At 44.6% G+C, this 22,316-nt stretch overlaps 1 protein-coding gene across 2 annotated transcripts in view; it reads left to right on the top strand.

Moving 5' to 3' along the window:
• The window catches only part of Dpysl3 (dihydropyrimidinase like 3), a 112,328-nt gene extending 90,418 nt beyond the window's left edge, over positions 1-21,910 (top strand). For both annotated transcript variants that reach the window (XM_057789058.1, XM_057789059.1), the window contains exons 7-14: positions 4,299-4,367; positions 7,145-7,265; positions 11,219-11,375; positions 12,229-12,370; positions 15,122-15,292; positions 17,776-17,955; positions 19,885-20,047; positions 21,382-21,910. In XM_057789058.1, the coding sequence (XP_057645041.1) occupies positions 4,299-4,367; positions 7,145-7,265; positions 11,219-11,375; positions 12,229-12,370; positions 15,122-15,292; positions 17,776-17,955; positions 19,885-20,047; positions 21,382-21,470 (1,092 nt within the window). In that variant the 3' untranslated portion in view covers positions 21,471-21,910. The remainder of the gene's footprint in view (positions 1-4,298; positions 4,368-7,144; positions 7,266-11,218; positions 11,376-12,228; positions 12,371-15,121; positions 15,293-17,775; positions 17,956-19,884; positions 20,048-21,381) is intronic.
• The last annotated feature ends 406 nt before the right edge of the window (positions 21,911-22,316 follow it).

Genomic DNA, 22,316 nt, shown 5'->3' on the forward strand with positions numbered 1-22,316 from the left:
TTCCTCTGACTTATGACCAGGATGTTCTTTCTTCCTAGGTCTCCCCCATATCCAGACTTCAGGAAATATTTTGTTTTTCACAGAGGGCACAGTTGTCTTGATCTCAGGGGATGGCCCCACGGATGTTAGAACTGTCTGTCCTCCCTTTTCTCCATGTGTTCAGCTCAGCAGCCCAAGGTCTCCCCTCTTCTTCTGCTGTGAGGAAATCCAAACTCCTGCTTCTATTTCAGGACCGTGGCTATAAGGCTCAAAGTCAAAAAGCACCACTGTTTGGCTCCTTTCCCCTTGTGGCTCCTCAGTACAGATGCTCCCTGGGTCCTCTTCATCCTACCCTTTCCTGACCTTGGGAAGATCTGTTCTCCATCAGGAGAAAGAATTGGTCCATTTTTTCCATTTGGACGAGTTTCTGGTGTGTATTAGATTCAGCTTTAGCTGAAGATTGTATCTCACCCTCTAAATGAAGACAGCTGCTATGCTCAGAGTTTTGTGCTATCCTTCTGCAAAAGCAAGGGCCAAGTAAAATCTCCTTTGCCTACAAACAAGGACAATTTTCAGTTTTTTCCAATTCCAAGCTAGACTGAGCTTTCTTAAATTTGCCTTTGTGAAATGTCCCTGTGTGGACAGGAACATGTAGCTCCTTCTCCTCACTGAAGGCTCTGCCCTTGCCTTAGACAGAGACAATCACAGAAAATTACACACTGGTCAAATACAGAGTTCTGATGCCTCCTTGGTGGATCTACCTACAATACAGCTCCTGCACCCAAGACTCAGGGAACACGAGGAATCAGAAAGCTTGTCAGAACCAGTTGAATAGGAAGTCTGATATGAGACTGTGTCTCCCAGAATGACAGGAAAGTTCTCTCATGATGTCACACATTTTGACGGCCAAAAGAGGACCTGAACATGAACCCTGATAGATTTGGTAACTCAGAAGGGCAAGCTTGCATGGGTTCTCAACCCTAAGCAAAGACTACAGGCAACCAGTGACTGCAGATAAAGGAGAGTTTGTCTCTCCCAGGATGAGCCCCTAACTGGTTGTCCAATGCCAAATAGTTAGCCTTAAAATTATGTACATACAAGATTTTTCTGCTTATGTATATGTAATATATGTAGTTAAAGAAAAAGAGGCCAAGGGGCCATGGATTTGGAAGGGACTGAGGGGTGGGAATATGCGAGGGGTTGAAAGGAAGAAAGTAAAGGGAAGAAATAATGTATTCATATTTTAATTAAAATAAGCAAATAAAAATCTTTTAAAAAGAACCTTGAGTCTGTCAAATTCAAAACAAGGCCTGTTTCCTCCGTGGAGCAAGGCACAGCTGTGCTGTGACCAGAATGGTGAAGTCATGGCTGTGATGTACACTTTGAAACAGTGTGTTTCCAGAGTGTGACCTTGATAATGTGACTGCATCCTGTGGTAACAAAGGTAACCAGGATAGAGCTCATCTAAGGTAGAAGGTACTTAGTTGTAAACCGTAGTCTTTATGTGCCTCATCAGGGAGGAGTCTTACTGGAGTTTGGAAGAAAATATATCTAGAATTCAATCAATGAGAAGGGCCAGAAGACAAAATGGCTGTGGTTCGATAGAAAAATAGGCCCACCTATGAGAGTTTTAGAGAATTTACTATGTGTCTGATATAGTGCTGTTATTTTCCTACCCCTCCCCCTTTATTTTTTTGAGACAGGGTTTCTTTGTGTACCCTCGATTGGGAACTCACTTTGTAGACCTAGCTGGCCTCGAACTCAGAGATTCCCCCACCTCTGTCTCCCAAGCACTGGGATTAAAGGCACATGCCACAAAGCCCAGCTTCCTGTTCCCTTTTTAGTTTGTGTGGGTTCCAAACCCGCCCTCAATTAATCCTGAGACACACCCAGAGGTATGCCTTACTAATCTAGTTTCCCAGGTGATCATAGATCCAATCAATTTTACCTGGGAAGGCAAACCAAGAGGCTTAACCAACATGTGCAAGCATTTCCTTATCCCTCCTCTTAAATCTGCATTACTAGCAATAAAACAGAGCTTCTTTTCCAGCTCCTTGGAATCCCTTTGCGCTAACTCTGCCTCACAGGTAGCAGGTGAAACAGGCTTGTCCCAGTTGACACCCCTCCTGAATTACCACGTTCTCCCAGGCCATTAGGCTGGGATCACTGGAGCAGAGGTTCTAAGGAACTAACCATACTTTCAGGGTGCAACTGCACATAACGGCAGCCTAGGGCTTCAGTTAGCCCTAATTGTGTTCACAAGCCGCTTGCTTCACTATAAAATTCATGACTGTGAGAATAATTAAGAGTCCGCCACAAGAAACATGGCCTTTCTGTCCTGCTACAATGTATATAAAATTTTACTAAACAGTAACTCAGGTAAGATGGTCACAAGTCATGATTCCCTCTGGTTGAGTCCTGTATCCATACATCTGTATCCATACAGCTATACATCCATACATGGGTTCATGGATTTAAAATAACAAACCCAGAGGCAGTTATTAAAATGTGAGGTGTCAGAATTTGATAGTGTAGCTTGTCCTTAGGTCAGAATAGGACTGACAATCTGCACCTGGACTAAAGATGCCCAAATGACCCTGATAGAGGGGGCAGGTGACCACATGCTGGGGATTCTGGCCCTAAACTGTGAGCTACATTGCCTTAGTCCAGGTGCTTAACCCAGAGCATAGCGTGGAGCAAATGTCAACACCTTTTATTGAATAGAAACAGCTAAATTCAAAACTGGAATCAGACAAGAGGGGTGTTCTGGGGAGCTGGGTCTGAAAGAGTCAGTGGCATTTTATTGGTAATGTATAGGAAACACGAACACTTTTTTATTGATTTTTATTGAGCTCTACATTTTTCTCTGTTCCCCTCCCTGCCTCTCTCCTCCCACTTTCATCCCTCCCCCAAGGTCCCCATGCTCCCAATTTACTCTGGAGATCTTGACTTTTTCTACTTCCCATGTAGATTAGATCTATGTAAATCTCTCTTAGGGTCCTCATTGTTGACTAAGGTCTCTGGGATTATGGTTTGTAGACTGGTTTTCTTTGCTTTATGTTTAAAAACCACTTATGAGTGAGTACATACGATACTTGTTTTTCTATAGGTCTGGGTTACCTCACTCAAAATAAAGTTTTCTAGCTCCATCCATTTGCCTGCAAAATTCAAGATGTCGTTATTTTTCTCTGCTGTGTAGTACTCCACTGTGTAATTGTACCACATTTTCATTATCCATTCTTTGGTAGAGGGGCATTTAGGTTGTTTCCAGGTTCTGGTTATGACAAAGAAAGCTGCTATGAACATAATTGTGCACATGTCCTTGTGGCACAATTGAGCATCCTTTGGATATATACCCAAAAGTGGTATTACTAGGTACTGAGGAGGGTTGTTTCCTAATTTTCTGAGAAATCGCCTTACTGACATCCAAAGGGGCTGTACCAGCTTGCACTCCCACCACCAATGCAGAAGTGTTCCCTTTTCCCCACAACCTCTCCAGCATAAGTTGTCATCAGTGATTTTGATCTTGGCTATTCTTACAGGTGGAAGATGGAATCTCAGAGTTGTTTTGATTTGCATTTCTCTGATCACTAAGGATGTTGAACATTTCCTTAAATATCTTTCAGCCATTTTAGATTCCTCTGTTGAGAGTTCTCTGTTTAGGTCTGTACTCCAATTTTTTTTATTCAATTATGTGTTCTTTGATGATTAATTTTTTGTGTTCTTTGTATATTTTGGAGGTCAGACCTCTGTCTGACATGGGGTTAGTGAAGATCTTTTCCCATTCTGTAGGCTGTCATTTTGACTTGTTGACCATGTCCTTTGCTTTACAGAAGCTTTTCAGTTTCAGGAGGTCCCATTTACTAATTGTTTCTCTCAGTGTCTGTACTGCTGGAATTATATTTAGGAAGTGGTTTCCTGTGCCAATTCGTTCAAGTGTACTTCCCACTTCCTCTTCTCTAAGGTTCAGTGTGGCTGGCATTATGTTGAGGTCTTTGATCCATTTGGACTTGAGTTTTGTGTATGGTGATAAATATGGGTCTATTTTCATTCTTCTACATGTTATATCCAGTTATGTCAGCACCATTTGTTAAATAGAAACATGAACACTCTTAACTATCTTCCTTTTAATAGAATTGAGCCAGTTAACTTTGTGAAGATTCAACTTGACCATTCCAAATGTGGAATTATATACTTATGCAACATATAAATTTTATTCTCCCCCACCCTTGAGTGTATCTTAGCCCAGAGCATACTTTTCACAATTCTTGGCTGCAATCATCTAAGAACTTTCTTCTTTTTGTTTTTTCTTATTTTAGGAGCAGGCCCGGATGTTGGAAATGGGGATAACTGGCCCAGAAGGTCATGTTCTGAGCAGACCAGAAGAGGTGGGTTTCATGAATTAGGGCATCAAGGTCAGACAGGGAAAAGCCAAGATGGCGATGGGGGTTCTTTTTTACTGGTATTTCCTAGTGAAATTGACTGGCACAGTCCTAGCCTGCCACCCACTTTACATGTGGAGTGTTTCTCTTTGACCCTGATTTACTGAGCCACATCTGCACATAGTGGAGACACAAGCCTAGCTGGACAGTGATCGAATCTATGAGCACCAGCTAGCATGGTTTCCCACCTCTGCCCTTCAGTTGCAGGACAGTCCCTTGGCCTTCAGTGAGAGTGCTGAATGTCTAAGGCTTTGTTAATCATTGTGAAATTGGGGACAGTCTTACGCACTCTCTCATATTGCTTGCTCTGAGCCTTGCAAAACACAGACAATATGGATAGGAGGTTGAAGAGACTTTTCGTAGGTGTTATGCCTATTGCTGATTGTGGTCAGGGTTGGAAATTTTCCACTCCTGAAATGAATGAGGGTATGCGTCTGCAGAGGCAGTAAAATGTGACTAGTGCCTAATTCCAATTTCTTATGTCAGCAGTTCCTTCTGTTTACATGGGGCTCAGAGTCTGAAATTAATAATGGGCCACCAATCTGAAAGCCAGGTGGTGACTAATCAGTGATCCCCACATCAGTGACCAATCAGTGATCCTCATGTCAGTGAAGCTAATCCTGTAATGCCATACTCCACAGAAGAACCAGAACCTAAAGATTTTGTTCTTTCCTCATCTCTTTTAGAGACTGTAAAAAATTTAAATGTAATACAAATACAGAGAAATCTTCCTCTTACAAGGAGGCAATACATTTTCACAAGCTGAATACACTTGGAACAGGGTATTGAGATGGAGTCAGAACCTGGCCAGCTTTCTAGGGGTTTCGAGTTGATACCAGAATGATAAATGATGAATTCATTATAATTAAAATTAACAATTGACATTCCAGTCACACACAACATTCCTGAAGAAAAAAAAATCTGTGCCCTAATAATTTCAGGCCTTTTCTCAGGAATACTGATTTCTGGCAGTGCTAACTGCATGCATTGTCTCAGTTATTCTTGCTGCTTGTCAGGGTTGTGGTGCTGTGTGGGTAAAGAAGCTGAGGCTTAGAGAAAATGAACCCCTGAGCTGACCGCGTTTAATGAACTGGAAAATCATTTCTATGGTATCAGCTGGCCATAGTGGTCGACACTGTTTGTGAAATTGTAAATGCTGGTCACTGGAGGGATGTGCTAGCAGACAGATTTCTGTGGCCACAGCCAGGGGATTTCACAGCATAGTCTATTTTTGTTCCTTGGTTTGTTTTTTCAACCTCACTCCACCCCCACCACCTCAACCTTTCCCGGTCCCATCGCCTTTTTAGTAAGAAGGCCACTTAGCTGTAAATCTCTACGAGTAAAACAGAAAAGTGATGCAACTTTCTAAAGATAGTCACGTCGTGGAAGTGCAGCAGACCCTGCAGGACTGGGAGGGAAGGAGATCAAAGGGGCCAGGACTGAGGTCATGGGGCTGCTGAAGTGGTCAGCAAAGGTATGAAGGGGGAGTGAGCACAGGCAGAGCTATCTGCTCTTCAGTTCAAAGCTTACCCAGATGTAGTCTCAAGTGATGCTGTTCAGAAATGATAACCAGAGCCACAGAGCATAATCTCCAGGGTGCAGTGTCTGGGGATGTCAGAGGGCTTCACCTGCACCTAGGAGCCTTCCGGAGGATGCCAGCTCGGCCAACTCAACTCCTCAAGCCCACTGAACCACAGTCACCATGGAGTGACCGGCTTGCATTATGCGGCCACTAGACATCTGTAAGCTATTTGGAGTGTATTTTTTTAAGTGTTGGTCTGTGGAAGCTAACCCAGAAAGTCATATGCATATGGCTGATGATTCAATGAGAAATCACCACTGTCTCCTCTCCAGTTCGAATAGGATTTGCTCAGGGTTTGGGCAATAGCAGTCTTCGCATTGGTCAGAAACCGTGATCCACAATCACACCAACAGTCACTGTTCTGGGCACTAATTTTTCAAAAGGATTAATCATTTAATCCATTTAATCTTTGCAACAGCCGTAGATGCCAGGACTTGCTGTTTTCCCCACTGAGACAGAAAGCAGCAGCCCTGGGTGGTTGAGTGATATAATTAAGGTTACCTGGTCTGTACAGGATTCACTCTCAGTCCACGCAAGGGAACCTGACTCTCAGATTCCACTTGGTTAATCAAATATGGGGAAATCCGTTGCTTCTTGTGTACTAAGTACAGCTGGATTAGTTGGCATATTTGAAAACATGAACTCTACATGGAAGTAGGTTGGAAGACATCAACAAGAAGAAGAGTGTTTGTGCTCTGGGGTTTGGCTCATTCTCATAATAAATCCTCACAGCACAGTTTGCTCTCCCCAGTGCTGCAGGAAAGGACTTGAGGGCCTTGGGTGCCTCACTGTCTTTCCTGGAGACTCTCGACCTGTTGATGTGACTGTGTTTTCCCAGAGACTTTGCCCTGAGATCCCGGAGCAGAGGCTTCCATTTGGGGAGGGGAGAGAGGCAGTGCTCTCAACTTAGCCCTGTGCTAGCCTCTGTTGAGGGACGGAGGAGGCACTGAGTCACCCAGAAAAGTAACACAAGCGGGGGTGGGGAGGCCAGCATCCGAGAAGAAGATTCAAGCCATGAAATTTCAGATCCTGGATGGCTCGTAACCTCTGCATAGCACTGTCTCACCACCTTTTAAAGAGGGAGAGGATCATGCTCTTACTGACTCCTGGGCACTTATTTTATTTTATTTCATTTTTGTAGCTGGAAGCTGAGGCCGTGTTCCGTGCCATCACCATTGCCAGCCAGACCAACTGCCCCCTCTACGTCACAAAGGTCATGAGCAAGAGCGCTGCTGATCTCATCTCACAAGCCAGGAAGAAAGGTGATTAGGGCTTTTGGTTGTGAACCTCCGACTGCACCGTGTGGCTCCGCCTCTCTGGCTGTCCAGTGTAGTAGAAATGGCGCCTTTTCCCTTGCTTGCCTGCTCCCTAGGAAGCCTCTATCTACAGCTGGAGTTCTGAGGTTTCTCCTATCTGGTATATACGCAAACTGAGGCTCAGGAAGGTGAAGTAATTTGGCAGAAATAACAGCATGAATTAATTTCTCTGAGACTTGGTACATCTCCCTCTCACTTTCCATCTGTCTGAATGTTAGTTCGCATTATCTGAACTTTATAAATAGACTTACCAGTCAATATTATGCTAAATAGACACGCCAGTCAATATTATGCTAAATAGACATGCCAGTCAATATTATGCTAAGTGTAGAAGTCAAAGATCCAGGCAAAATTGGCTTCCACAAGCAACCTGAAAAGCAAAATATTGGTTGTAATTGGGGCATAATTAGCCTGGAGGTTTCAGCAATAACATCAGTACTTTAAGGCTCTCGCTGTTTTTTTGGTTCACTTTTCTCCCTGGTGATTTTATGATCAGTATTAACAGTGACAAGAATAGATGATGTGGGGAGTGGGGTGGGAGTGGGAGAAGGATCCATTGTCCTCAATTCCTGGTGAAGGATGCGATGAAGAAATGACTCAAGCAAGCATCTAAGAATATTGTGATTATTTTTTCTGGGGTCTGTGTGAATTCCTGAATCCAAGCATTGCCCTAAAGACAGCATTGTCTGGCCAGTTCTGAGAGCGCTCGTCACAGGGGTGAGGCCAGTGCAAGTTAATTTAGAAAGGAGTGGAATGACCTTAACGCTGTGGTCTTCATGGCCAGGGCTCTGTCCTCATTGCCTTTCTGTCCTCTGCTGGTAACTGGGGCTTGCAGTGTCTTGAGTCCCATTTCAAAGCTTTTAAAAATATATATATATAAAAATTTTGTATCTTGTCCTTAGTGATAGTCTCAGGGGCTCAGTTGTGAAGCAACTGTGTGAGTAAACAGTGATTGAGAAACTGGAGGTGTGGGCTGTTTGCTGGTGAAAGAAGATGGTCCCGGCAGTTGTGCATTTGCTATTTCTGCGTGCTGATGGTTGTCTGCTAGCAGAGAGACCCAGGATGAGTGACTCATCCGCTAAGGGGTCCTGTGGAGCTTCCACGTGAGCGTGACTCAGGGTGCTTAAAGAGAACCCTGCTCACTTCTTCGAGCAGTGCTTCTCAGCTCTTCAGCTTTCTGGAGAAAGGCACCCCTTTCTCTATGGGAGAAGAATCTTTCTAGGTGTCCAGATGTTTTCCTAGTGGTCAGGTTCTGGGGTATTTCCCATTTTTCCATGATCATGGCAAACCTGCTTTGTTGGCTCTCGGTAGGTAATGATGCTACCCTGCTAGATAGAGGTGTTCAGGGAAACCAGGCAAGGAGTTAAATACTCCTTACTATAACTAGGGTGGGAAGAGGAGGAGAGCCCCCCATACCCACTCAGCCCTGACCACCCAGTACATTAGCCTCTCATTCCCTACTGGAGTCCTATGCTCAGAATAACCAGAGAGCCCCAAGGATGGATTGTTTTCAAGTGTGTGGTGTTCTTACTTCTCATTTCATGGTAGAAACTTCTTTCCATTAGCCTTCCGGCAGGTGACTTTCTAATAAGGGGAACTCACTCACACAGTTGTGTCTGCAAGGTGAAGGAGATGTGTAACATGGTGACAAAGCAGGGGCGGGATACTGAAGCTCAGAACGTCTTTTGGACAGCCATTCTCAGGGAGAATCGAGAGCACCTCTAGCAGGAAGATGGAGTATGGGTTTGTTCCTTCCTTCTGAATCTGTTCCTGTTCAAATCCCAAAGGACCTCATCACCCATCACCATCTTTAATGCTTAAAGAGTACTAAAATGCTCTTAAGAGCTCGGATGCTCATAATTAATCTTAAAAAGTTACAGGGGTAGGGCTCATCTCTCTGTGTACAAAAGTACTTGAGTAGAAGTTCAAGGGCCTAGGCCAGTCTTCTCCCCAACCCCCCCCCCCCAACAGACACACAGAGAGAGAGACAGAGAGACAGAGAGACAGACAGAGACAGAGAGAGACAGAGAGAGAGCAATACAATGAAGTGATGAAATTAAAATTCTAAACACAGAATTCTCAACTCTGAGGCATGTGATAAAGTTTATTATTATTACCCTGCTTAGAATGAAGAAATTGATGGAATCAGCTGAAGGGGTCCAGTGTCCAAGCTCAGATACAATGGAGAAATTGACTTTCTTCAATGTCTCTCCTAAATATAGTCCCAAGGAACAGCTGGTCCTCTCTTAGGGATGTGTTTCTTGGGGTAGCTGAGTGTTTTCCTTAAATTTAACTTCTTCATTTCTTCCAGGCCCCATCTTTATATCAATCATTGTTAACACCGTCCCTTAAGGCAGGGATGCATATGGGAACCACCAGTATTTTTTTCCGTCTTTCCTGAGATAGACATTACTAATCAGTCATGGATGTTTTCTAACAAAAGCAGAAGCACTGTTAGAATTTTTCCCTACCTAGTATTCCAGGATATTTTTACCAATTGATTGAAGTTGAAATGAAACCAAACCTGTATAACCCTGGCTATGAAACCTCCTAAAATATGATTGTGCAAATTCTTGATGACAGAAAGCAGAAAAAGATGAAGTTTAAAGGGTTAAAGATGCCCAAGATTGTTCGAGACCAGCCTGGTCTACAAGAGCTAGTTCCTGGACAGGCTCTAAAACCACAGCAAAACCCTGTCTCGAAAAAAGCCCCCCCCCCAAAAAAAAATGCCCAAGACTTATCTGCATATTTCTATCCCAAGACGCTGAGGCAGAGAAATGAGGGACCAACCAACTTTGGAAAGAAGCATTTCCTTCTGAATCACTATCACTTTTTTTAAACATTCAATGCAAGCTCGATATTGCATCCAAGGACCAGCTCTATCTTACTGCATTTCATATTGTTGGAACTCCAGTACCAGGTCATAGTGACAGATGCACAGTTGAGGGGAACAGTGATTAAAAAATCAAGGAATGACAAAATAAAAACATATAAGAACCTCTTATCCTCCAGAATGGGTTTTACACTGTAGGGTCAAATCTTGTCTTTGTAGCAGGAGGAGCTGGCAGTTCCCAGCAAAGTGGAGCACACTCAGGACTTTGGACCTCCACAGAGGAAAAGCGTAGGCAATAAAGAAACCAGTACTGGGGAGAAGTCTCAGTGGGTTAAGTGTCTGTCTTGCAAGCATGAGGACCTGAGCAGCAAATGTGGTGGCCTGTCCTTGTAGTCATAGCTCTGGGATGATCAAGACAAGAGGCCCCCTGGAATTTGCTGGCAAGTTAATCTTGTCCAGTTGCTGGGCTGCCAGTTTGGTGAGAGACCACGCCCCAAAAAGTGAGATGGAGGACAATGGAGAAAGGCATCCGACATTGGCCGCTGGCCTCTCTATACCCATGTGTACACATGCATAGATACCTTCCGAAAGGACTTGTACTCACATGCAAAACACACACAGAGACACACATGCACACAAGAAATTAATATTTATTGAGCATCTACCATGTGCCAGGTCCTTCACATATGCTAAGTCCTTTCACGAGTCTGGGAAGTAAGTAGCATCTCATATCCTCAGTTCTAGAACAAATTCTTTGACAGTTTAATATTTCAAAATGAGTATGACTCTTGTAATCTGTATAATCAGTATATAGTTTTATTTTCTTCATGTCAAATTTAAAATTCCTTTCAAAGGTTTACTGCCACACCTTATAACTAGTTACCTATGATTGTTTACAGAATACAAATTTGTTAACGGTTACTAGAAAAACAGGCTAAAAAGGCTGCGAATAAAAACACCAGGGTTGCCTCACTTTAGAAACAAAGCCTTGAGGAGACTTAGAGGTCTGATTAGATATGTTGGAGCATTATATATTTCTTGTGAACCCGACATCCACTCCTTCCAGGAAACGTGGTCTTTGGCGAACCCATCACTGCCAGTCTCGGGATAGATGGAACCCATTACTGGAGTAAGAACTGGGCCAAGGCAGCTGCATTTGTGACATCCCCACCTCTGAGCCCCGACCCAACCACACCTGATTACATCAACTCCTTGCTGGCCAGGTTGGTGCAGGAATATCATGTGTTCTGTGGAATCATCTTGGGGCCACCTGGGATAGGGGATGATAGTAGGCTCTAGGTGGTAGATTAGAGCCTGCAGCATCAAATTCTCCTGTAGCCTTGACTACAGAAAACTGGCTCTTCCACATGACACAATTGATACCACAGTTTCAGTGTGAATCATGGTCCTAGCTGTTGATTTCTGTAATGTGCCAAGTTTGTACTCACTCTTGTCCCTTATAACAACTTTATGAGCGAGGCACTATTATCACCATTTTACAGATTAAGCAATTGATAGTCAAGGCACTTAAAGTTATTTGTCAGAACTCAAAGCGTTTGTCATGATGACACCCAGTAATTATAGGGAGACTCAATTTCAGGCTACTGGTCATTTGAGTTCTTATATTTTTACATCTGTGCATATGTGTGTGTGTGTGTATTTATACTAAGATGCATGCCTACACACAAATGCTTGCCTGCTTGTCTTTATGTGTGGAGGTGCCTGCTGAGGCCAGAAGAAGGGATTAGATAACATGGACTAGTTAGAGCCAGTTGCGAGTCACCTAGTGTGGCTGCTGAGAACCAAACCAGGATCCTTTGCAGCATCAGCAATAACCACTAAGTCATCTCTCTAGCCCTCATCTGATTCTTGGTTATTTGCCACAGAACATGATCTAATTCTTCTTCTTTGCTTTCTGGATGGGTAACTGATCCCAGAGACGGGAGGAAACTACCCACTCTCACTCACACAGCTTAGTAAGGGATAGAGATTTCAAACTGAAAACATGATTCTGCTCCCTCGCCAAGTGTTACCCCGCTATCTCTCCTAGTCATGTGATGCTTTCTACTTTTCCAGCGGGGATCTGCAGCTCTCTGGAAGTGCCCACTGTACCTTCAGCACTGCCCAGAAAGCCATCGGGAAGGACAACTTCACAGCCATCCCTGAGGGCACCAATGGTGTGGAGGAGCGTATGTCTGTCATCTGGGACAAGGCTGTGGTAAGGGACTGAGGTGGTCATGGGAGGGTGGCCCAGCCTAAAATATCAATGGACCAAATCAAAGCCACAGACACCAATCAAGCTAAGGCACTGCCCCTCAGGGATGCTCTAGAGAGGATGCTTATGGGGTAGGTCTAGACCTGATGAAATGTCCATGGAACCAGGTTGCTCATGTGGCTTCAGACCTCACCTTCTAGATATGACTCCTGAGATCTAGGACTCTAAGGCAGCTTCCATACACTTAATTTCATCTGATTTCATGAATGATCTGTGCTTAAAATGATTGTGAATCCATTCTGGGTGTTGGAAGAGCTTTATAACTTCTATCAAAAGGGTTAGATATGATGCTTTGAAGTGACAAGCAATGCATTAGATTTGGTGTCTAATGCCACCAGGTCACACTAAAGGTATCCCACACTGAGGGTGTTTGAACCCTACCAGATTATAGGAGAAATTGCCTCTTAGTGTCTCTTGGCTAAGTAGCATCTTTTTATCTTCTCTCTTTGTATCATAAAGACTGATGAAAGAAATAACCATGTCAATGAAACACTTCCCGAGATTTTAATAAAAGTCATAAGAAATCCATTGTACAGTTACCCCGCCCCCATGTGTAATGCCACTACAGTGTCTTTGAACATTTAATGCCTTGTTCATCTACACAGGCAAGCTGACAAGACACCTTTCTTGACTTCTAGAAAGCTGTCTTATTTAGGGTTTCTATTGCTGTCACAAAACACCCTGGCCAAAGGGAAAGCTGTGGAGGAAAGGGTCTCATTAGCTAATACTACAGCATTGCTGTTCACCACTGAAGGAAGTCAGGACAGGGCCGGATCCTGGAGGCAGGAGCTGATGCAGAGGTCATGGAGGGAAGCTGCCTACTGGCTTGCTTCCCATGGCTTGCTCAGCCCACCTTCTTATAGAACCCAGGGCCAGAAGCCCAGGGATGGCACCAACTACTATGGGTGGGACCCTCCTCTTCCCCCACTGGTCACTAATTGATAAAATGCCTTACAGCTGGATCTCAAGGAGGCATTTCCTCAGCTGAGACTCCTTCCTCTGATGATTCTAGCTTGTGTCAAGCTGACACACAAAATCACCCAGTACAGAAGCTTAGGGATTTTTCAAAAGCCAATTCTTTCTACCCTCAGACTTTGTTTCAGGAAAAGAGAAAGTATAAACTTTTTGTCCCTTCTCTCACATGGTTGGCTTTTGTCTGCTTTTAAATATTTATTTATTTTACATCCCAACTGCAGTAGTTTCTCTTCTCTCTTCTCCCAGTTCCTCCTCCACCTTCCCTCTGTACTCCCTAATCCACTCCTCCTCCACTTCTATTCAGAAAATAGCAACCTTCCCATGGATATCAACAGAAAATGGCATACCAGGTCATAGTAACACTAAGCACCTTCCATCCATCGTATTAAGGCTGGATGAGGTGACCCAGTATGAGGACTAGGGTCCCAAAAGCTAGCAAAAGAATCAAAGACAGCCCCTACTCTCACTGCTAGGAGGCCCACAAAAAGACCAAGCTACACAACTATCACATATATGCAGAGGGCCTAGGTCAGGCCCATGCAGGCTCCCTGGTTGTTGGTTCAGTCTCTGTGAGTTTCTACGAGCCCAGGTTAGTTGATTCTGTGGGTTTTCTTGTGGTGTCTTTGACCCCTTGTCTCCTACAATCCTTCCTCCATCTCTTTAGCAGGATTCCCTGAGCTCTGCCTATTTGGTCGTGGGTTCGCATCTGTTTCCATTAGCTACTGGATGAAGCTTCTCTGATGACAATTGGGCTAGGCACCAATCTATGAGTGTAGCAGAGTATTGTTAGTCATCATTACATTGACATTTTTTTTCTCCAGTTGTGTTTGATTCTATCCTAGATTTCTGGGCCAAATAACTTCTGGATCCTGTCACTCCAGACAGCATCACGGGTGGGCTCACTTTTGTGGTGTGTGTGTGAGGCTGGGCCAGTCATTGGTTGGCTACTCCCACAACGTTTTATCTTTACAAATCCTATGCGAATTTGTTAAAAAAAATAATGTAAAACATAGATATGCTGCGTACAGATATTCTTGTTAATATGAAACCCATAACTGCTCCCTAAGATTAAGACCCTAGAGATGTCATAGATGACTTACTTTGTAAGAGAACTCTGTGATGGTCACAGGACAACAAAATCACCACCAATACACTTTTCAAAATATATTCTCATTATTTAGCAATGCTCAACTTTAGCTTTTTACTGGCAGCCTGATACATGCGCAACAAAGGTCACTCAGAAACTTCAGACACATACCTGAAAAAAAAGGCATGGAATTCACTAACACAGACATATTCATGGCCACCGCCTGTAAAGTCTTGCATATCTAACATACGTATCTGAACATACAAATATATACATATACCTAAAGAACAGGCCCACACTCATTTTTTCTGTAAAATCTCTCTGTAAATTCCTTTTTGGAATTTAGTAGAAATAAATGCTCAAGTAAAGTAAATGCATGTAACTAGAATTTTAAAAAAGTGCTGTCCAGAAGTCACATCTATGTCAAGTTGCACGTTTCCACATTTGCCCCGTGACGTTCAGATTGCCCATGTGACCCCATGCTTGCTGGATGGATGGAATCTGTGCTCAGTACCTTTGTACTCCTGGGCCTCTGTGGTCACTTTGCTCTGAGCTCGGAAACCTTGCACTGATAGAAGTGCTGCCATCTACCTGGAGACAGGCACAGACACGCTGCTTTTGTATTGCAATAGGCCACAGGAAAGATGGATGAAAATCAGTTTGTGGCTGTGACAAGCACCAATGCTGCCAAGATATTCAACCTGTACCCACGCAAGGGGAGAATAGCCGTGGGCTCTGACAGTGACCTGGTCATCTGGGATCCAGATGCTGTGAAGATCATCTCTGCCAAGAACCACCAGTCGGTGAGGCATGGGCTGGTGGGATGGAGGCTGTGTATAGAGCTGACTTGGTGGCCCAGGCTCAGAGACTAGGGTAGACAGCAATAGTAATCTAGAGCTTTTGGTTTTGTCTGTGTATTGCTTGATTTTAAAAGCAAGATCTTCTGCTCAGTCAGGCTCTAAATTTGAATTGCTGGTAATTTTACTTTTATTAAAGAGGCACATACTCCCAAGTCCAGTTTGCCTTGAATTTTATTGGCATAAGAAAACCTTAAACTGTTTCTTTCTCCAGTTTTCTGGGGTGAAATAGTCAGCAAAGGGGCTCTGTTCTCCTAGCCCCTCAGAATTGGAGGCAGAGAGGAAAAACTCTGTTGTAATATGAGCGGCGGGGCTGCGTCCCCGGCACCCAGCCGCCCACATGGCTAGCTTATGCCCCGAAATAATTACACGGAAACTGTATTCTTTTAATCACTGCCTGGCCCATTAGGTCCAGCCTCTTATTGGCTAGCTCTTACAATTGATCTAACCCATTTCTAATATTCTGTGTAGTACCACGAGCTGGCTTACCAGGAAAGATCTTAACCTGCGTCTGTCTGGAGTGGGAGAATCATGGCGACTCCTTACTCGGCTTCTTTCTCCCAGCATTCTGTCTGTCTACTCCGCCTACCTAATTTTCTGTCCTATTAAAGGGGCCAAGGCAGTTTCTTTATTACTTAACCAATGAAACAACAGATAGAAAGATGACCCACCTCCATCATTTCCCCTTTTTCTGTTTAAACAAAAAATGGCTTTTATTTTAACATAGTAAGATTACATATAACAAAATAGTTATCAAGCAAGAATTACAGTTACAATATTTATATCTATTTTATCTTTTATCATAACTAAGGAAAACTATAACTATAACTAACCATTCTTCAACTCCATCAAAGACTCCAGAAGGATATAATATTACCTAAGCAAACAAGAGATCCAAAACTCTAGAAATGACAGAGACATCTTGCTGCCTGGACAGTCACCCAAAGTTCTTTTGTACTGTTGGGGCATCCATCTTCAGCCTTTAGGCCCATAGTATCCAGCAGACATTTTTCATCAAGCAGGAAATTCCAAAGACAGTTCAGTCACTTTTTGCTGCGTCCTGCAGAATGTCTCGCAGACTCTTTCATGAGTCAGGAACCCCGAAAGATCATCTCACCTTTAGGCAAGTTCAGCAGTCCTCTTTCTGCGGGTTCTCTGTGTCCAGTTTATGTAACAGTCCAGGCAAGAGCAGTTTCTTGCCCAAATGGCTATCAAACTCCATAAGGATCCTCTTCGATGCCCATCTTCCTCTTGAAGTAGATTGGTGCTGACAGGAGCAGATGTGTCTCATTGTCATGAAAAGCCCTAAGTTATTAAAATATTTTAAATGCCATGTTCTGTAGTCTTTGAAAGATATGAAGAATGCCTATCTAATTGAAATATATCTCTATATATCTAGAAAATCTAACTAACATGACTACAAGCTTGACTATTATTGATGATTATCCATTAACAACCTGTATTTCCTATTTTACATTATATTTTTAAATGAACTACATAATCACAATACCTTAATCAAGATCAGAAATACATAAACATATAACAAAATTGACCTTAAAATCATACCAATGCAAATTATTCATATCTATAAAACTCCTCTCCACAGGCTTCCAAGATTGTAGAGGCTCAGACACACTTTATGTTTTGAATAAAGAGAAAGGTATCTTCATTATCCACTCCAATTCTCCAGAAGTTTGAAACCCAAATCTAACCCTTAAAGAAGAACTGACTGCTTGTTAGTAAAAATGATTCTTGAAGGGGTTAGATGTCAGGCATCTTGCTTTCTATTCAGTGAATCTCATGAGCCGTGACTATGTTTGGGTGGGTACTCTTACCTTCTTTTTGTAGTTTTGCCTAGTTTCTAGAAGTGCATAGAAAGTAAATAATTTATGTAGCTGGTGGTGGAGCTGACATTCAAATCCTAGAACCAAGCCGGTTCTCTCAACCCCTACAGAGCTATCCTCCTACTGAGCAAGTGAGGAAGGTAGGCAGAAATCATGTTTTGGGTGGTATTGCCCTTCACTTAAACACAAGTCCTGTTGTGTTATGGAATTGGGCACTGGGAGGAGCCACAGGCCATGTGATGCTCTGCTTACCACTCAGTGCAGGCTCCCTATGCAGTGGCACACCTGGGAGTCTTGTAGCTGAGTTTCCAATACAGCCAGTAGTGGAAATAGAATTTCAATTAAAGATGTTAATAACAAATGAGGCACTCAGCTTTGCTTGAGGCATCTTTATTCAGACTATGTTAGTCTCCTGTTGTTCCTTACCAAAGCAGCCAGGGGTGTCTTGAGCTTTGCTCGGCTCTACTTGGTGACTCAGTTCCTAAAGATACTGAAGGCAGGGTCCAAAACATAGAAAATAACCCCACTCCTCTTTCTTTTCACCCTATACCCGTGGTCTGACTTTGTCCTCATCCCTGAATCCAGGTTGCAGAATACAACATCTTTGAAGGGATGGAGCTGCGTGGGGCACCTCTGGTGGTTATCTGCCAGGGCAAGATCATGCTGGAAGACAGCAACCTGCACGTGACCCAGGGGGCTGGCCGCTTCATTCCCTGCAGTCCCTTCTCGGACTATGTCTATAAGCGCATTAAAGCCAGGAGGAAGGTGAGTGCCAAGGAGGCATAGGCATTAGGGAGGGAGGGAGTGGGGTCTCATTCAGTGCCTCTCTTTCTCCCTCCCCTCTCCTTCCCCCCTCTCCTTCCCTCCCTCTCTCCCTCTCTCCTCTCTGTCTCTCTCTCTCTCTCTTTCCCTCCCTCTCTCTTTCCCTCCCTCTCTCTCTCCTTCCCTCTCTCTCTCCCTCTCTCCCCCCTCTCTCTCCCTCTCTCTCTCTTTCCCTCCCTCCCTCCTCCTCTCTCTCTCTCCTTCTCTCCCCCCCACACACACTTACACCAACATTTACACATATACACACGTATACATACACATACACACAGACACAGAGAGAGAGGAGAGAGAGAGGGGAGTTTGGGTCGTTGTAGAGATAGGGCCTGGCTTTCCCTTCAGAGCCCCTCTCCTCCTTCTCCAGCTTTCAGGCCTCCTTAGAACTTGAGGGCTCCACAAAGCAAAGTTAGCGCAGGCCCTGAGACCAAGATGACGGTGTGAAATGTGAGCCCCCTCCTCCAGTTTTGTCTTACTAGAAAAGGGGATAAAGGCCAAACTAGCCCAGTATAGACATTTTTGTTTGTTTGTTTGTTTTGTTTTGTTTTTCTGTAGCTTTGGAGCCTGTCCTTGAACTCGCTCTGAAGACCAGGCTGGCCTTGTACTCACAGAGATCCACCTGTGTCTGCCTCCCAAGTGCTGGGATTAAAGGTGTGTGCCGCCACCATCCAGCCAGTATAGACTTTTTTATTATTAAGACTTAGATTCTGGGACCACAGAAACGCCACAGCTACAGCATTACCTGGGTGGGGAGTACCGACCCATTTCTCGTCCCATGAGGGGCAGTTGCACTGTGCCCAGGTCACTGCCCAGAAGATGGGACTAGGGCTCACTCCATGGAGATCTCATCGTGGCCCATCTTCACTGTCGGGCTCATAGGAATGCATGGTCCCATTGCCAGACTATGGCCAGCAATGCAATGATGCTTGCAATGCCTGCAGGCTCTGCTCCCGCCGTGGGTGGTCTCATCACGTTAATCTCATAGACCATAAATGCCCCTGGGGGAACACAGCATGACTCACAAAGCTAGGAACCCCAGCTCTTGGCATAATTCCAACACAGAACACACAGTTGATTGATACTTCTGGCTGGCTCCACAGTCCCCACGCAAGTTCACAGCCAAAGGGCTGTGGGTCATATCACAGACTCTTCAGTTTAGGACTTCACAGCCTGACATGTGAAAAGCCCTGAAAACTCACGCATGGGTCTCTCATGGGACCTCATGCTGGCAGCGTATGTGACCTCGTCTGAGACTCCGGTCCTTCCTGCTGGCTCTTCTCCAGCAGTCCAGATAGCAGAACTCTCTTCCGTCATGCTCTTGCTTCCTGCTAGCCATATTTTCAGATTCCTCTGCAGCCAGCATTGCAATCTACATCGAGTTTATTCCACACTCAGCTGTTTCCCTCCCCCAAGCCCAACACCATCTTAGAGCCATTCTATCCTAGAAGTCCAGCGGTTCTCAGCCTGAGGGTTGAATGATTCTGATGGCCTACGAACACTGGAAAACACCTATTTACATTATGATTCATAATAGAAGCAAAATTGCAGTGACGAAGTAGCAGTGAAAATAATTTCATGACTTGGGGGGAGGGGTCACCACCACATGAGAAGCTGTGTCAAAGGATTGCAGCCTTAGGAAGGTTGAGAATCACCGCTCTAGATGGAATTCGTGAATACAGAGGCCTTCATGGGTGATCTCCGCCCTCAATTTCTTGTGTTGATATCTCTTATTTCACATCTGTTTCTGCTGGTTTCTCCTGGATTCCTCTCCCTATAACCTCTATTCCCTGATACACTCACACCTCCCAGAGCACATTCTAGGCTGATGGTTCATTGAATGTCAGAATGCCTGGTGATATGTTTCTCTGACTGCAGATGGCGGACCTGCATGCCGTCCCAAGGGGCATGTATGATGGACCAGTGTTTGACTTGACCACCACCCCCAAGGGGGGCACCCCAGCTGGCTCTACTCGGGGCTCTCCCACTCGGCCAAACCCACCAGTGAGGAACCTCCACCAGTCGGGATTTAGCCTGTCAGGTGAGTGGAATGAGCTGATGAAGAGAGGCAAGGAGGAGGAGGAGAAAAGTCCAGTACCCCTAGCCTGCAAACTCAAGTGAAATGCATTCCCCTGCCCAGCGCTGGTGTTCTCTGAAGGGAGATGATCAGTGTTGAGAGCAGGAAAGTTTTCCTAATCAGCAAGTGGTCTTGGTAAGAAAGTCAAACAAGGCCTTGCCAGGTTCAAGGTCAAGTTCAAATGCTAGCAAATTCTACTTAGAGATTGGACCTAGCTAGTCCAGGGCAATGGAAGTGATCACCATGACTTGAAAGCAGTCTTCTCTATCAGTGTATGAGAACTATGGTAGGTGTGTGCGTGTGTGTGTGTGTGTGTGTGTGTGTGTTCAAATCTCAGTGTGCATAAAGCTCAGACTAGCAGCAGCTTCTTGGAGCCTAGTTCCTCTCCATAGTGAAAATGATGCCAGCAATCACATCCACTGATTTCCACTGACTGCATATTTATCACGGGTTCCCCGTATTACCCATCTCATTGATTCTCCAAGAACTCTTTACTATAGAGAATGATAAATTTCTCCATAGTTGTCTTTAAATGGGGGCGGGATAAATGGGATAAATGCAGGTTTGCTTCTCTACGATGGAAAAAGGACATGCGAGGGGAGCAAGGTAACAAGACAGAAAACACATATTTATAGGGGAGGGCACAGCATACAGAGAAAAAAAGGGATGAAGGAAAAGGAGTAGAGATCATGGAGGAAAGGTTATGAGAGATTTACGGAGAGCTGGAGAGAAAAGGGCTCAACATTTTGGGGTAACCTTGCCAAGCAGTTAAGGTAACTACTGTTGCCAAGCAGTTTGAAATGTGTTCACCTTTATGGCCACACAAGTCCTTAAATATTCAGGAGCTCCTTTCTGAATGAGGCCAGGTACACATTAGCTCTTCTAGTTACATAAACAGGGACCTTGACTCTCCAGCTTGGTGGCCTTGAACTGACCTCTCCGCTCTGGAATCCCTCCATCATGAAACAGTGAATTATTTTTCTCCCAAACCACAGTGGTGAGGATGCAGTGGAATAGTCCGTGGGCTTTAACACAGGGCCAGCCACAGTCAGCAGAAGCAGCCGTCTCCATGTTCTTGCTAATACTGTTTATGTGTACAGCACCAGATGAACTCTAAGGAGGAATGTGTGCTTCCCTACTAAGACAGTATGAATAGGTGAAGTTCATAATTTGGTATTAAGCTTCTTATGCACCAGGAAAGTTCTTAAGATCTACTGCTCTTAAAGTTACTCACCGTCTCTTTCCCCAACACCCTTCTCTCCCCATGTTTCTCCCTGGGACTTTGTCTCCATCTGCAGGCACCCAAGTGGATGAGGGTGTCCGCTCTGCCAGCAAACGCATCGTGGCGCCCCCTGGAGGCCGTTCTAACATCACATCCCTGAGTTAAGCGAGCCCTCGCAAAGAGGGAGGCACAAGCAAGAAGAGATTTTTTTTGAAGCCAAAATGGTACACCGATATTTAAGAAGGAAAGTGAATCCAAAAGTTGCGATCTAAAAAATCATTAAGCCTCAAGCCTTATGTTCCCCAATGTTATGCTCGCTTGCCTAGCTTTATGAATTGCTTTGATTTCTGTTGATGCATTACCTTGATTTCTTTGACCCCACCCCCACCCCACTTACATGCATGCGATCAGAGAGGCCACTAAGGTAGAGTCTGCATATTATAGTGTTGAGAGCGTATATAGCGCTGCATCTTACGACAAGGGGACAGATGGAGCTGGGGCGTCGAAGTGGGAACGTCAAGAGTATGAACAAAAGGCACGAAGGTTTCTTTGGGTGATTGGGTGGTGGGAGCCCAGGGCAAGGTGGAGGGCACAAAGGGGCTGGAGTGGGGTGTGTAGGAGGGAGGTGGGTGGTGGGTGGGCTGGGGGAGCAGAAGGGCATTGCGTGTTGTGTTGATGATGTAAATTCATTTCCACGGAGAATGGCCACGCATGGCAGCTGGATACTATACCACAGTCCCCTGGGATCTGCAGAGAAGGCAGGAGGTCTTCAGGTTCTGGACTTTGTCACATCCTTGCCCAGTAGATTTTGTTTCTTTAATCATTTCTTAAGTGTCAGAATCCAGCGAGTTCTTCCACTTGTTTAATGATGCCCGTGTTCACTTGGGCCTCCTCCTCATGCTGCTTTCCAATCCTCTTGCTGGTTGTGACGACCACACAGGCAGAACACAGGGAGAGGTCTCCTTTCTTCCCTGGTGCTCACCAAAGGCTGCCACATAGAGTGCAGCACAG

This window comes from Chionomys nivalis, chromosome 14 (assembly GCF_950005125.1).
Source record: "Chionomys nivalis chromosome 14, mChiNiv1.1, whole genome shotgun sequence".
Classification (NCBI taxonomy): domain Eukaryota; kingdom Metazoa; phylum Chordata; class Mammalia; order Rodentia; family Cricetidae; genus Chionomys; species Chionomys nivalis.